The sequence below is a fragment of the Cryptotermes secundus genome, unplaced genomic scaffold (assembly GCF_002891405.2).
Source record: "Cryptotermes secundus unplaced genomic scaffold, Csec_1.0 scaffold766, whole genome shotgun sequence".
Lineage (NCBI taxonomy): Eukaryota > Metazoa > Arthropoda > Insecta > Blattodea > Kalotermitidae > Cryptotermes > Cryptotermes secundus.
The window spans coordinates 450,308-467,199 of record NW_019727791.1 but is presented as its reverse complement, the minus strand read 5'-3'; the positions used below and the strand labels follow the sequence as shown (position 1 = coordinate 467,199).

General features: G+C 38.7%; 1 protein-coding gene across 3 annotated transcripts in view; it reads right to left on the bottom strand.

The window, feature by feature from the left end:
* The window catches only part of LOC111865023 (integrator complex subunit 5), a 51,481-nt gene that overhangs the window by 27,178 nt on the left and 7,411 nt on the right, over window positions 1-16,892 (bottom strand). For all 3 annotated transcript variants that reach the window (XM_023852723.2, XM_023852720.2, XM_023852721.2), the window contains exons 2-6: window positions 15,043-15,190; window positions 11,103-11,279; window positions 6,054-6,196; window positions 3,716-3,808; window positions 1,527-1,662 (exon numbers count right to left, since the gene is read on the bottom strand). In XM_023852723.2, coding sequence (XP_023708491.1) covers window positions 1,527-1,662; window positions 3,716-3,808; window positions 6,054-6,196; window positions 11,103-11,279; window positions 15,043-15,184 — 691 coding nt within the window. In that variant the 5' untranslated portion in view covers window positions 15,185-15,190. The remainder of the gene's footprint in view (window positions 1-1,526; window positions 1,663-3,715; window positions 3,809-6,053; window positions 6,197-11,102; window positions 11,280-15,042; window positions 15,191-16,892) is intronic.

Below are 16,892 nucleotides of genomic sequence, written 5' to 3'. Positions count from 1 at the left end.
AGAGATTTTCTGTGAATGTATGGTGTGGTGTGCTTGGGAACAGGTTGATAGGACCTTTTGGGTTTCACAACAATTTAACTGGAAACACGTATGAAGCCTTCCTGAGGAATGAGTTACCATGTTTGTTGGAAGACATCCTGTTAACGATAAGGAGCCAAATGTACTTCCAACATGATGGTGCTCCCCTATATTACTCTCAGCACGTGAGACACTACTTAGATGAATCCTTCCCTAACTGCTGGTTAGGTCGTGGTGGCCCCGTTGCATGGCCACTGAGGTCGCCATATCTTACGCCTCTAGATTATTACCTCTGGGGCCACATGAAGACGTTCGTCTACAAAACTAAGGTCGATTCACAAGAAGCACTGTGGGATCATATTTTTGCAGTGGCAGAACACATACATCACCATCCAGGCAACACTGCTTCTTCTACCCAATCCCTCATGATGCGTGCCGAAAACTGCATTGCAGCTGGTGGAGGACCCTTCAAACAATTACTATAAAGCAGGTACTGTATTTTAGTACAGTTATGTAGTCGGCTTATACCAGAATGAGCAGTTAGCCATGTTACGTCAGTGCTTGCCATTCATGTGTCATGTATAGTGCTTGGAACCCTAAGGACAAATATGACATGGTGTGCGAGTTTTTTTGTAGTTCAATTTAATGGTTTCATGTCACTCACAAGTTAGTTTGATGTTATGTACATTATTAACATTACAGAAACCACATATTCCTGCCACTTTTAATATGTATTTGGTAATCAACAAGTGTGTAACACCTGTCAAAGTTTCACACTTCTCTGGGTATTATCTCCGTAACCCTTCAACTTTGGACATAGGTGTTTTGGGTTATATCAGCATACTTTTAACATAAGGAACACCCTCCCGAAGTCTGGCACATTCCTCCTGGGACACCCTGTATATATATGGGCTCATGAGCATACTACCAGATTACACATATCCTAACATAGCAGTAAATATTAAAGTTACCTGGGTCATCCTTTAATACCTAAGTACCCCCCCCCAAATGAGAATCATGTAGTCTTGTGATCCAACAGATGTCAATTCATTGGAGGTGACAGCTGCTGCACAGAAACAACAATCACTTTACTTGCTTGTCAGGCCCCATATAACCACCACAGTCAAAACAGAACCATTAAATAACATAAGAATATATAACATAAGGAAGTTCATTCATGATTGACTACTGGCTTACTTAATTACGCTTTTTCAGCTGTTCAGGTTATAGGGAAGAGAATAGTAGGTCAACTGTAAACGATGAATTGGACAGGATATGGAAGGAAGAGGCCAAAACATCTTTTCAGGCATGAGGGACTGACATAAATTATAATAAACCTCAGTTACAACAGCTGGTCTCTGGGCCAAGATTTGAACCTGGTACCTGATAAAAAGCAGGAGTGCTAACCACTCAACCCCTCATATGGTACCTGTGAATCAATCAATCAGTCCAAACAGTTATGAAGAAATAACGTTGAAATGGGAATGGAATGGATGCATTAAACTTACAGGTGTGTAGCACGTCAGTTGACAAAGCATGCAACAATGTTGATGACAGTGAAGCCAACTGAAGCAAAAATGGAACTGTTGCTGGTCGTTCAGCATTCTCTCCATCCCCTTCATGTTTGTCAGGCTCCAGACTCCACTATATATATCAATAAAGAAATATAATTACAGGAATATTTACTGAAGAAAAACATCACAGATAATTTCATTCATTTTTTATCTTCACTACTACTTCATTTTCCTTACATTCTTTCCATGATATTTATGAAAAAATTCCTGAACCTGCCCCAATATTTACACTTTCAACTACTGCCCTATATCAAATTTATTACTGTCCTTTATATGTATGTATCACATTACAGCATGTAGACCCTTTGCTAAGAGGTGACTCTTGTAAACACCAGCAGATGCTAGGAATGGCCGCAATATAAACACATCCAACAACAGAAGAGCTGTATTTTGTGTGTGGTCCATGCTGGGGATACATAGATATTAGAGTGGAGTGAAAAAAGTACAGTTGAGTTGAGTGAAGTGGAGCAAGTTGGTTGGTGAGTTTGTGAGTTACTCAGAGAACTGTGGTTCAGTCGTCATGAGCTGTTGCTTTTAGAAGTGGTTAGCTGAGGCATGGGGATAGTTTGCGAACCCAGAATAGGGGAAGCTGTGGTAAACACAAAGCAGACTGAAAAGACTTAGCATATGCTCTAGTAAACTGCAGAGTATGTGAATCAGTGATAGCACTATAGTTACTGGTAGTTACAAACTGTGTGTATTAGTATTCAATAAATCCAATAACCAATCCACACCCCATTTACAGTCACACTCTAACATGTGACAATATGTTTACAACAGGAAGTTCTGGGAAGAACTGAACCATGCTGTACTCAACTGGCTCTGTGTTGCATCCTGGCATCCTGCCATTCCTTAACCCTCATCCCCACCGCCATTATGCTGACGTCTTTACCAGAACATTTCGACGACACATGACTGTAAAAAGGAGTCCAGAGAACCAACTGTAAATGGCTCCTACAGTCCACACTACCATCTCACCCTATTAACCCCCAGACGTCGCAAGTTGAACGCTTCACAACTTGACGGTAGCCCTGATTATTAATGACAACTCTCAGCATACGGGTTGGGATGAACATCTTTCGTTGTTAGCTCTTGCCTTTAACTCAGCAGGGCACGAGTCGACTGCAGCAACTCCTGCCTCTCTATTTCTGGGTAGGGAATTGAACCATCCCCTGGGGCTTAAATGGAAACTATCTGAACTTCAGCTAGATAAGGATGCAAAGAGCATGGAGGAATTTTGGGAGACAGCCTTCAGTAAATTGGGAAAGGCCCATGCCAGGGTTGCTGATAGATATGATGCAGGGAGAAGGCAAGCAAAGTTTTGTGTGGGTGATTTGGTCCTTGTAAGATTTCACCCTCTGAGTTCAAAGTTGCGGCAGCGTTCCGTCAAGTTGGACTATAAGTGGTCTGTACCACTTACAATAGCAAGGTTTGTTTCTCCTGTGATTGTTTTGTTGGCTAATCCAGACACAGGAGTGATTATTAAGAAAGGCACACGTCTCTCAGTTAAAGAGACATTTTTCGGCAGAGTAATCATATTTGGTTATGTATTATTTATTTTGTTTAACTGAGTGAGGAGTTATCATATTCAGGTCTTGGTAAATCGATAAATTGGGAGGGATTTATGAAGTATGCTGTTGAGATGGGCTCAGTTGCCATAATATACATACTAAGTTTCTTAAAATTATGTAAGATTTGAGGCTTTCACGGCGGTGACTATGAAGAAAGCAGTCTTCTGGGATTTGGCACCGTTGCCAAATCCCAGAAGACTGCTTTCTTTCTTAAAATTGGTTCTGGCATTTAGAAGCTGATGGGAGGGTACACACACAGGCAAAGACAATGGTCTTGGCATAAGCCTACTTTAGGAAAGAAGGCTGAAAATGCACCTGTAACGTTTATCTCCATATTTAAAATTTAAATATCTGATGAAGGTGAATTCAAATCACAAAAACATGTAACATATTATCTGCGTTTTAATTATTTTATAATAAAAGTTGTAAACTGACTGAAATCTGTACTACTATATACACTTAATAGAAAGGAAATGCTACCGCTCAGCTGTAAATTTCAGTATTTTCCAACTTTTGTGCACATCGTTTATTGGTACATTAATGTTTACATACCTGGAATAGTTCAAGAAGGGCTGACCTTATATCTGCAAAATGACTCCCTGCCAGATGACCAAGTATACCAACAACAGAATTCAGTTTTGGTGCCTGAAAATTCAATCAAAAACTTATTTGAATTTATCAGACCCAAAATAGTGCCTTGACTGATTGAGTCTTTATCTGACAATGGTTTTCAACTGCACCGGTTACAGAGGGTCAAGTGACTGGATGATTATGAAAGCCGAACTGAAAAGGATATGAAAAGAAGCAGTAACATGAGCTGTTTTAAAACATTATACCACTACTATTGTGAAGGGACTAAGGAAAATCACAATCATCAGGATGGATGATCCAAGGACTGAAACTCAAATACTGGATCTATGACATACAAAACACATGGCACATCATTACAATCCAATGTTCCTTACATTAATCATTTCAAAATATTATGTATGTGAAGGTGAGATGGGTAAGTTATATCATTTTCATGCCTGACGTAAAGTAGTGCATAAAGGCCGCAAGTAGCCCAGGCTTAGTATCCCACAGGTAATAAATACTGTATGAACGCATAAAAACACTGGTCACGATGTGACAATGCAGACTTGGAGAAAGAAATAAACATTCACCAGAACTGTTTCTGTAACATCTGTGAAAGACTGCAATGGATACATATGTCAATTGATTATGCTGCAAACATAAGTTACCAAGTTCTAATTTGTACATATTTTATTTAATAATAATACAAATATGACTTGGATATGCATGTATGCACACATACTTACACATACACACATTCAAGGCCTGATATTAGCCAGTGTGCTAAACACTAACCACTGCAGTATGGGAGTAAGGGATTTAAATCTCCTGTCCTATGGGGCTACAGTCTAGATTTTTAAATAGCAGGGTTTAACTAGTACATGTATTAGTATTGGAAAATGTTTATATCATTTGAAATATTCTGATTATTACATTCTAGTAGAAGTATTTGAAAGAAAATTGTCAAATTCTATAATGTTACTACCTACTATTATAAAAATAATTATTTCTAGAACAGTTTACACAATTTTAAAATAAAAAATTTTGTCATCTGCAAAGATGACAACAAGGCTCAGCATTGAAGATATGTGATGCTGCAGAAAATAGCAAAGAAAACAAAGATGTAGAAAGCAGTGAAGAAGTTGTAGAAGAAACTACTGTGCCTACATATGCAGAGGCAGTTGCTGACTTTAAGGCTGTATTATGTTATACGTGCTACTTTAAAAACAGATGATGCCAGCATGGGTCAAATTCATCAGTTACAGAGGGAGTTGCTGTTCACTTGCCCAACAAAGCAGTCTCTCTTCGATTACTGTAACAAAATAATATTCCAGGTATGTTTGTAAGCATGCATTCTGCTTCCGCCATTGTGCTTTATATTGCCCTGACCATGCTCACAGGAGTTCTCACAGTATATAAAGTACACTTCATTAAATGTGTTCTTTCCAGATTTGACTACAAAATTAGGACATGACTGCACTTGCTCACAGGAATTTCTTTTCCTTTTATATATTCCCCCTCCAGCCTTGGTGTTTGTTCAATTTAGTTACAGTGTCATGTGTTTGGGTGACAAGATGTAGCCTCCTCTATTGTGTAATTATGAGACATTTTGCAAGTCTTCTCAAATTACAAGTTATAAGGCTGCCCTTCTCTATTTTTATTTATTTTAATACTTTTATAATGCATATTTCTTCATTCTTTTGTCAGATTAAAGCAGATATTTGATGTGAACATTAAGTAGAATTTCTCAATCGAAGGTACAAAAATCCAGTCCCAAAGGCAAACTTTAAATGGGAGTTGCAGTGCATAATTTTTGCTTTAGCTTTACATCACTCTAACTCATTAACACAACATGACTATGCAGGTCATTGTCTGCGTTCAAAACTTACAGTGGTAACCTACCTCTGACCCCAACCTCCAAGCTATAAACATGTGCCAAAACTTCAATTTATTTTGGTGTCCCTTTTGACTCATTCAGATGTCACCATCTCAGAGTTGACAGACCTTGAATGAATGTGAAAGGCATACTGACAGAAGAATCACATGGAAAATATGTGCCTAGAACCTGATAATTTCAGACTAAGAATGACTCTTCTAGAGTTTCTTTTTATTAATAATTCAAAGGAGGAAAGCATAATGGGTGTGTGTATGGAGCAGTGGAGGAAAGTATAGTGTCATAGCGACTATCAATTGACTTGAAATAAAGAGGTGATTCAGTGCTCTAATATTGTAGTACATGTCCAACTTGACTGCAGGTATGCCACTATGGTATTATGAAGCACAACTGAACACTTTTTTGTTTTCTCAAATACAGTACCTTGGCACTTTGATCTGCTGAACCATGCTGACTGAAATCTTTCAATCCACATGAAAGGACTCGAGTGATAACAGTGTGTGGAAAGCAGCTACCAACATGGGCTACCACCCAATCAAAATGTGGGCTATGTGCCACACTGGTATCTGCAAAAAGCAAAGCAGCCCATAAAAACCTTTAATACCACTACTGGTACACCACACACCACAGACTTAAAATATAAGTTATCAATTATGTGACTGATGCAAAAATAATCTCATATCAATGGATACAGCACTGATAAAATTTGTTATGGCACAATAATCCCGTGACTACCCACCAGCATTTTCATTGACTATACCATCATTAACATGCAATACTGACACCTATGTCAATATGAACCATTACAGTCACAGATTGAAGAGGTCTAAATGTTAAGTTGAATGAAAACTTTTAAATTAACATGTTATTAGTGCTGCTTATTAAGTAAAAATTAACATAAAATAGCAGAACTGCAGTCTTCCATCAAAGCACTGAGTATCTTCACATTTCCTATCATGACATACATAAGTACATCCTACTGCCAGGAACCATAATGTAACATTCTGATGCAATCTGCTTCCCAGTACTTATTTTGTACCAATATATGAAACCAGCAGGGTGACCATTAACTTCACTTTATATACCATAAAGATAGGTGTTTGTTTGCTTTCTCTTTCAACCAACAGAGGATGTTTAACAACCAAAAATTTAGTACTGAAGTTATACATTTAAGTTGTCTTTGCAAAATAACACACTACAGAGACTGTGCAAGCTTCATATGTCTTGCCTGAATGTGTTAAGAACAACTATACATTCTACAGTGCAACCTTGACAGAATGAGAATTCATAAACACCACAAAAATGCTCATTAAATTGAGTACTTGTAATATCCAAAAATTATAGACATGCATAATCTTCAAGCCAAACTTGTAAATATATATCATACTCTATGGCATTAAGGTTTAAAAACTAAAGCTGGAATGACAATATTTATTCTTTTTTGGTGCATTTGCATTGGAAAGTTATGAAAATGTGCATATTAGTTTTGAAATGTTTGTCTGTCCATCTGTCTGCCTGCATGTAACAACTCAAGAACTGTCGAATAAATCTTGATGACATTTGATATAAGGAGAATTATACTAAAATTTGCCAACACATTTCATTTTTGGTTAAATCCAGATTTCAATAGTGGAAACGTGTTTCTGCACACATCTAATACATAAATATTTATCAGAACACAGATAATTTCAAACCAGATCCAGATAAAAATGAAATCCATATTTTATTCCCATTACAGTTTTCCTGTAAGTTTTCAAGATAATTAAATAAACTGAATTTTGTGCACTGTACAGACAATAACAGAACAAATGCTCCATAACTGTTACACTATACAAACATTTCCCAAGTTGTTTGAATTGATCATTTAGCAGACATGCTGACATTCTGTTGTATTTGGTATTATTTGAAGAAAAGGGTTAAAGATTTCTCATGCTTATACAACCTCTTTCACTTGCAAAGTCAGCTGATGTTTTCTGATCACAAATTATAACAGCTCTGTGCATGGGTGGTAAACATTTCTACCAGACCGTAAATTGTCAATTCTGACAAATCATTCTCAGACTCCTGAATGTGGACTTTTCTCTCATGAAGAAGGGAAAGAAGTAGGGTGGGGCTCAATGATACTTTCACAGACTGCCAACAACAAATAGCCGGGAAAGAAGACTCGCAGTTATAGGTAAAAAAGGCAAAGGTAAAGCCGTCCCTGTAACAGGCCTTGAAGGCCCCTAGGGTTGTGAGAAGTCAAGGCTCCCACATTTTATCTAGACAACTGGCTCACAGATGACAGTGAGGTTGTCAGCCTTACGTGCCGGCCTCACTTTACCTCCCAGGAAGATTCCTGGCTCTCATTTCTGTTAGGGACTGAGTCAACCCCAGGGCCATAGTGCGACTGGAAGGATTAGGTAAACTGAAAAAATCCACCTCATCAGAACTTGAACCCACGACCTTCCAGCTTGTAGCATAGTGCCTCAACCAACTATGCTACCGCGTACCCCCTCACAGTTAGTTTATGCTGAATGTTGTAGGAAAGAAGTCATAGCTCACTAGGAATCACTTGTTGTGATGAAATTGATATTAAAATGTAATTGTATGCCTTTTTTGTTATACGAAGGGGGAACCAAAAATAACCGGAAATGACCTGTTGCGCGCTCATGCTTTGTAGTTACGAGTTGTGCTGCTAGGTGGTGTTAGCTGGGGGTCTCCCGCGACTGTTAGTGAGCTGGCGTCAGTCTGAGTTAAGTGGTTTGTCTGTGGTGCTCTGTTGTGTGCGTTCCTGTTTCAACCCTTTGGCGATTAGTGAGATGGCCGACCAGAAGGAACAAAGAGTGTGCGTGAAATTTTGCTTTCTGTCAGGGAAAACTGCACTTCACTCTTCAAGTCTTCAACAAATTTTGTAGACACCCGTCTCATGTGCAAACCTTCGGTTAAAATTCGCTGGACCGTGCTCCATGAGATGTTCGTTTCCTCAGAAAGTTGGTCAATGGTCTTTCGACGATCTTCATCAATTTTACGCACACTCTTTGTTCCTTCTGGTCAGCCATCTCACTAATCGCCAAAGGGTTGAAACAGGAACGCACACAACAGAGCACCACAGACAAACCACTTAACTCAGACTGACGCCAGCTCACTAACAGTCGCAGGAGACCCCCAGCTAACACCACCTAGCAGCACAACTCATAACTACAAAGCATGCGTGCACAACAGGTCGTTTCCGGTTATTTTTGGGTCCTGCCTCGTAACTTATGTTTATCATAGAAAAAACCTGAGAACATGTTATACCATTGTGACTAGCCACAGAAAAGGGGATAATATAAAACTGGTCTTAAAGAAACAGGATGTGAAGGTATAGGCTGCATTCATCTGGTTTAGGAGAAGGACCAGTGGTGAGCTCTTGTGAACACAGTAACAAGCCTGTTAATTCCATTAAAGGCAAGGAATTTCTTAAATAGCTGAGAGACTACTAGTTTCTCAGGTATGACTCTATTCCATGGAGTTTTTACAGAGTGACTGAAGTCCTATGGCCAAACTTCAGGTAGTTGCTGAGGAGACCATTGGGCAGGATATGTAAACAAAGTGTCCCAAAATTCATCACTGTTTCAGAGTTATGGCACTTAAAACTTTTAGTCTTGATTTTTTTGCATGTTTGTGTGATGGAGTCTTCATAATATCAAAAGACAGAGCTCTTACAGAATTTGCTTAGGCTTGCATTACTTCTGAAGACCAAGCAGTGATAACGCTGAAACAAGATGGCAAGATTTACTAATGTGAAGTAGGCCAATATATGTTTCATGCATGGGTTTTGATATGGAAATGCTCAACTACATCGAGAGGATACAAGCACTGGTATTGTGACATGTCTAACCGTTGCTGGTACCACGAAGACAGACCCTTGATAAAAACAGTCGGTTGCCAAGTTACGTGACAGTGGAAATGAGGTTAAGCAACAGTAAGGAAAGCGGTGTTTGTCCGTGCTGAGCCAAGCCAAGCCGAAGCGCACTGGCTGTTACACAGCGTTGCCAGCAACACCTTTGTAAACACAGCGTCATGCAACAGGGGAGCCTGTGCAGCCTGTGCAGTGTGCTAGGCAACTGGTAAACTCGATGTCACACAACAGTGAAAGCTATCACATAACTGTTTTCTGTGTTGTCAGTGCAGAAGCTACATAACAGGAGTATTCGTCGGTGAGAGAGAGTAACCAGCCAGTTGCAGTCTAGCATTCGCCAGAGTGAATGGAAGCAGAAGTAATTGTGATACTGCTGATGGCAGTAATTGTGAAACTGTGAATTGTGTAAATGTAAGAGCAAGTGGAATAAATTCGCTTGATCCAAGATGGCGTAAAGTTATCTGTCATGTGACCTACCCAACATGTGACAAATTGGTGTCAGAAGTGTCTATGAACTTGAACACGCCTCAATGAATTATACTGCCACAAAAAGGAGTCACAGCAGATGTTGGAGCTTCTGAAGGAGATAACAGCCATCCACACAAGGACAGAAGCCAGGCTGGCAAGAATAGACGCCAACATGAAATCTTACCAAGCTAAGACAGAGGCCGGTCATAAAGAGTTTCTGGCCATAATGGATGCTGACTGAGAAACGACGGAGATACATCTAGAAGATGAGCCGCCATGCAAGAGTGGCATGGCAGACAAAGGAAACCGGCAGAAAGATGTCCAGTCATCCAAGAATCACCTGGTGCAAGAGAAGCGTTGACAGGAGAAACTTTATCAGGACCAAGTATGAGGAAAGATTCTGAGGACTCAGAGGAAGAGCGCGGATTTTCCACAAAGGAAGAATGGGAATAACGAATGTAGGCGGCAAACGGCCGCTATGTCAGAAGAAAAAGGTGACAACTGAGGACAACATTGGAGGGTGTAGATCAGGACAGCAATCGCACCTAGGAAGGAGAGGAACTCAGAAAATGATCTTCTACGAGATTGTCGTCAGGAAGATTGCAAAGCAAACAGCCGGATCTTCTGTCAGATTACGACAAAACAAGAACTGGACATTGTGGAAGGGTCGACCCCCTCCAAAGTGAAAAAGAAGCAGGGCACAGAGGAGGAGCCAGTAACCCTATTGATGTGTTGCTTGCGTGCATTAGAGCTGGCAAAGGTAACTTTCAGCAGATTTGCTAAGAAATTCATAGAACTGCTCACAAGTCCCCACTACATGACCAAACATCTGTGTTCAACATAATATAAAATTCAAACTGAAAGAACTTCTAACTTCTAAATCTTTGGTTTTTCATTCACTGTAACTGAAAGTAATAAACAAATACATTACATGTAAATAATCAATGACTGGACAATTATCTGAATTTCTTAAGGAGTGCCAAACATCATACCTTGAAGGTGATGAACTGGATGATAATTTGTTTATAATTCCATAAATTCAAACAGAGTTCTTCTTAAAATGTACTATATTCAAAATGTTTATGGAACTGTTATCTGCCTACTAGAAGCAATAAACTTACCTAACAGAGCATTAATACAAGACTCAGTATCTGAATGCATAAGGCAGGAAAGGCACTGTGTAGTAATATCAATAAGAATACGAGTTGCCCGACAAGACATCCACAATTGCAAGGTTTCATTGAGCCCAGCTGACAAGGGAACATGAGCTCTACCTGCATAGCGGCTTGAGAGTTCACCTAAAATAACAAATATGAATTATTCAAAATTAGATAAAAATACAATTATGTGCCTGTTAATTAATGCAAATTTGTTCTAGGTGTTTTATAGCTTAAATTCATTGTTTGTAATATTGCTAGAGAAAAGAGTGTCTCAGTATGAGTCAGTTTAAAGTTCCCTATTTATTTTTGTTTCTTGTCGATACTTCATTTTACAGATTGATTTTAGTCATAACTGATGGAATTTCAAAATTACTTGTATTTGTGCTCTATGATTAACATGTCATTAGGTGCATTTTCAGCAGTCTCATTCTCAGAATTTTCTCACTGCACATCTACATATAGATGCCAAGTATATTTGTGTAGAAATCCTCATTCACAGTTTGTCCTTGTGGGAAGCAGTATTGATGCACTTTTCCATCACCTGAGAAAGACACAACCAATGGGCTCTTTAGACTGATATGAACTTGTCTGACCATCTTTGGAAATAATGATGTAGGCCTTTCCACTGCAAAAAAATGTGCTCTGCTCCATAGATGTGCTGATGACCTTATGTTGCATCATGTCTGATTACTTTACAAAAAGACTGAGAGAGTACAAAGTTTTTCCTGAAGGTCCTGGTATGCTTTAACCTGATTCTACTTCCACTCATCAGTCAGCAGGCAAGGCACGATTTTGGTCACAGCATAGTTCATGTTCAGATCCTGAATGCTTTGGCATGATCAAAATGGGATTCCCACTTCATTAGCCAACTCACAGGAGGTGAGAAACCTTTTTTCTTGAACTGAATCCCCAGTTATTTCCATATTTTCATCTGTTATGCTTGTGGATAAACCTCCAAAATATTTAGCATTTTCAATTGAAGTTATTCCAATTTTCAACTTCAAAAATCACTAAAATTTTTAACTTCTTTTTCTTGTGACCTTGACAAAAGAAAATTTAACGTGCTGTAAGCTTTCATACCAGTTCCCCTCGTCTGAAACAGAATCTGAATCTTTCATGTTTTTCTTTTAAATTGACACTTTATGAAACAAAAATAACTGACAGCACCACACATGGCCTTACTTCATGATGTGTCACTTCTGAACGACATATCTTATGATCCTGGAATTAAAGGCAAGTGATTCAGCACATTGTGTTCTATCATTACCTAGCAGTAGAAATGGAACTCTCAGGAAAATGTTGTCATATGTTAGTGATTAGACTGATAATTGGATTTACTGATCACATAAGTCATAACTAGGCCGTGCCACAGCTGAAGCGGTTAGTCACTGGCTTCCCATTGCGGCGGCCCGGGTTTGGTCAAGTGGGATATGTGGTGGACAAAGTGACACTGGGGCAGGTTTTCCCCAAGTACTTCAGTTTCCCTGCCAATCTTCATTCCACCAATTGCTCCACAATCACTCTCACCTATCATCTGGGGCTGGTACAATAGGCCAGAAGTGGCCACAGTACAAGGGATTTAGTCCCACCCCACTACTAAAAGAAAAAAAAAGTCATAACTACAAATCATTGTAACACTCTCACTAAGCTATGCATTCTAAAAAAAACTGCACCTGAAGAACACACGAAGTCTTCTATATCTTCTACATCTTGTTGGTTGGTAAAGGTTCCCAACAATGGAGATACTTTAGCTTCTGGGCTCACATCCTTGCTGGCTGGCTACTGTCTCACAACTAACTCCAAGGATCAGAGTCAGAGCCAGAGTTACTTTAAAACTGGAGGTTTACTGCCACCAAGCCCCCTAAGGCTCACAACCAGAGTGTTTTTTTGGCAACTGAACCATTGTGGTCATAGTCCTTATGTAACATTCTCTTTGACAAGGGGGCATGTTTGTCTCTTACAACTAGGCTTTGTCTTTGTCAAGAGTATGTATTGCACGTATAACATGTAACTGAAAATTCTTCCTTGTGCAATATATACAACTCATCTGTCAGTTCAGGCTTTACAAAACACATCATGTCTATCTTACTTATCTTGTGCTACAACGGCAGTTTAGTCACTTGAACAGCCATAAGCTTGTCTGCTGCCAAGTTGAAGCATCTTACATTTCCTATGTCTGGTTTCACCTTTTCTGATGCTGCAAACATGTTCACTCTCATGATTTTGTTATGTCCTGCTGGTCCTTGTCCTACAGCCTTGGAATGGACCACACAGAAAATATAACAGACTGCACTGAAAACACTGCATCATAGTTACTGTTCATCAGCCATTGAATATAAGTTTATTGGCCGTTGCCTAGCAACAACTGCCTCTTCTCGCTCTGCTATTCCAGCTTTCAGTCATTATATCATAATATACATAATATTTATCATTATTTGGAATGGTTACTGTCTCAACATCAATAGCCACCTAGGATCTTGATGTCAGTTTGCTGCTGTCCACTAACATTTCACAGTAACACCACTATAGTGCCAACTTCTTGAATCTTCTCCCTGCCTTAAACTGCTTAACACTTGCTGTTCACATCTGCTTATCTCTGTTACTGGTGGCACATGTCTGTGGTATACAGAAACTTGACTCTCACTGAGGCTAAGGCTGTCTTTACTGCCTTGCAACCATGCTCTATACGAGGTACCACTTTGAGAATGTTCAGAAACTAATGTGAATAAGGTAGGCTGCACAGCACCATGCATCAAGATATGGAAGTCAAAACACGATGTCTCCAACATGACACAAAGAAAGGAGCACACCTGAAACGAATGAAACTATGGAAACTACCACACCATTCTGAGTCATGATGCTGATGTCAGCTTCTTCTTGACAAATTGTGAATGAAGCAAGACTGCATCTTTTGTCTCATGTCTTGATGCTTGTTTTGACGCAGTTGGTGTGTGGCCACCCTAAGGCAGCCTTCAGCTTCTCTGGAAATGCCTGGATGAGACAGGGAGAAGAGGAGTCTCACTGCTTCTTGAAAGAGAGACATACATGCTAGTCTACTCCTTCCCTTCCCTTCCCTTCCAGTTCTTCATTCAGTTCCCATGACAATAAGATCTCATTTCATGAAAACAAATATGTTGCACTTCAAATTCAAGTTACTAAGCTAAATGACTGTTTCTGATCTTGTAATGTTGCAGACTATTTGTGTAGAAATCATAAAGAACAATTATGTACCATCATACAAATTTTACTCGACTACACCTTATACACATACATACAAAGTTCACACACTGTATTTACACTGTTCTTAAGCGGCCTCCGTAGTCTAGAGGTAATGTTCCCACCTCATGACTCGTAGTACGTGGGTTCAAATACCCGGCATAGGTCGTCGAATTTTTAAGGGCAGAAAAATTCAGGGAACAAGTCCTCCGGGAGGGACTTTAAGCCGTGGGTCCCGTGTTGTAGCTTTACGGCACGTAAAAGAACCTCATATCTCCAAAGGAGGTCACTGAGCCAAATTACGGATGTTTCCCGCCCAACAGCAGTCTTTAATACCTCTGGTAGATGGGGGAAGCATTATAGATATCTCTCAGCTAGTAGAGCCGGTCTCGCTGGCTGGGCGGGACTGATGGTAAGCACCAGTACCGGTATAATATAGAGACTGGTAGAAATCATAGAGTGAAGCACAATGGACCACTACAGGTCTAAGTGCATGGGGAAACCCACCTTCTCCAATAACTAACTAACTAACTAACTGCACTATTCTTAAGATGCAAGCCTATAACCAAACAGCAGAAATAGCTTCATGTAAAAGTTCATCGGTTTATCAATAAACAGCTAACACACTTTCATGAATTCCAATTAGTTCAATAACAGAATAAAAATTATGGTAACAGATAATTACCTAGTAATTCTAATGACCATGTAGATATTATTGGAGCCCAAGCCTTTGGATTTGAACTAACAAAATTACATAGCACTACATGGATTTCAACAATAGTAGCATCCTCATGTCCTGAAGTAGATGAGCTTGAATCTAAGCACATATCAGTCTGTGGAGTAAATCATAACATTAACATGGAACAAAATTGTCTTAATGAAAGTGAAGTTATTAAACTGATGTTACATTACATTCTAAAGAATTTCCAGTTAGTTTCTTGAGTTAGTATGCAAACTGATGTGACTGACACGGATAAAGATGCAATTCCTTGAATGTGATTTGTTTAAATTTGACTTAAATCTTAACCAGTCACACTGGATGGAACTATTAACTTTTTCATAATATTATTAGTGTGACGAACCAGAATGAAACAAATCAAATTCATTGACACTAGTCAAGCTAAACTGGTAAATCAATACATCAAAACAAATCTTAACCAGTCACACTGGACGGAACTAATTAACAACTCTTTTATTAACCGTCAAAACACAACAAATAGAAAGAATCAGGGCTTCACTTTACATGTTTCAGCCACTAATGGCAATCATCATGCAAACACATATCAACAAACATACACCATTGAACTGCTGTACAATAGAATGGGTACAATGTTAAAATACTTTGTGTAAAAATAAAATAAGTCAGATTATATAAAAAAACTGAAAGTTATTGTATAAAACAAGATAAAACTTAATTAATGTTATACAACATCGAATAGGTTGTTGATTTTTTACTTTTCATACATTTCTAAGGACTAATTGGAAGTTCGATATTTCATTTATATAAGAGTGTATAGGAAGCCCATAATGTTGCAAATTAATTAATCTGAAAATGATATGAAAATAATAGTATTAAATTTTGTCATAATTAATAATTGATTTTGATATTGAAGATGTAGTATATAGTATATACAATATTATTACTTACTGTGTAGACGGTGCCTCATCTTATGAAGAATTGTCCATACTGTATGGAAAGTAAATGACTGATTTGGTGATGCAGGTTAAAGTCAATGTAGGGGGGGGGGAGGTAAAGATAAGGTGTATGCGGGAGTGACAGTAGGGGGGGGAAGAGGGTATAACTGTATATTATGTTTTGTATGTATCAATTATTACATCATATATAGGGTTAAACATTTCAGTAAAATTATCATTCAGTTGTAAGTTTTGTTTGCTGATTTCATAAATGTGAAATCTTTCGTATGTATCCAAGGTTCGGCCTTTCTTGCCGATATATAGAATTTCCAATGTTTTGTCTATCGTACCATATTCATATGTGGTGTCCAATACATGTTGAGCAAATTTGGAACTTCGTCAGTTATTTTTTATGTCTCGTATGTGTTCTTTGAATCTGACCTTAAAGGTGCGTCCAGTTTGTCCTATATATTTTAATGGACAGTCAGAACATTGTAGTTGGTAAACCACACTAAAATTATACATATTGTTTATGTCATCATTAATTTTCAACAGATGTTTTTATTGTTTTTTGTCGACAAAAGCTACAAAATGCAGCGACCATGGCACAATAAGCCTTATTGCACATACAGCAAAGATAATAGCAAAGATACTTAAAAGAAGAATTGAAAGGAAAATAGAGGATATACTTGGAGAAGATCAGATTGGATTTAGAAGAGGAAAAGGAAAATAGAGGATATACTTGGAGAAGATCAGATTGGATTTAGAAGAGGAAAAGGAACCAGGGATGCAATTGGGATGATGAGAATTATAGCAGAACGAACTTTGGAGATAGATGAAGAACTGTGTGTTTGCTTCATAGACTGGCAGAAGGCATTTGACCGTGTAAACCAAATTAAA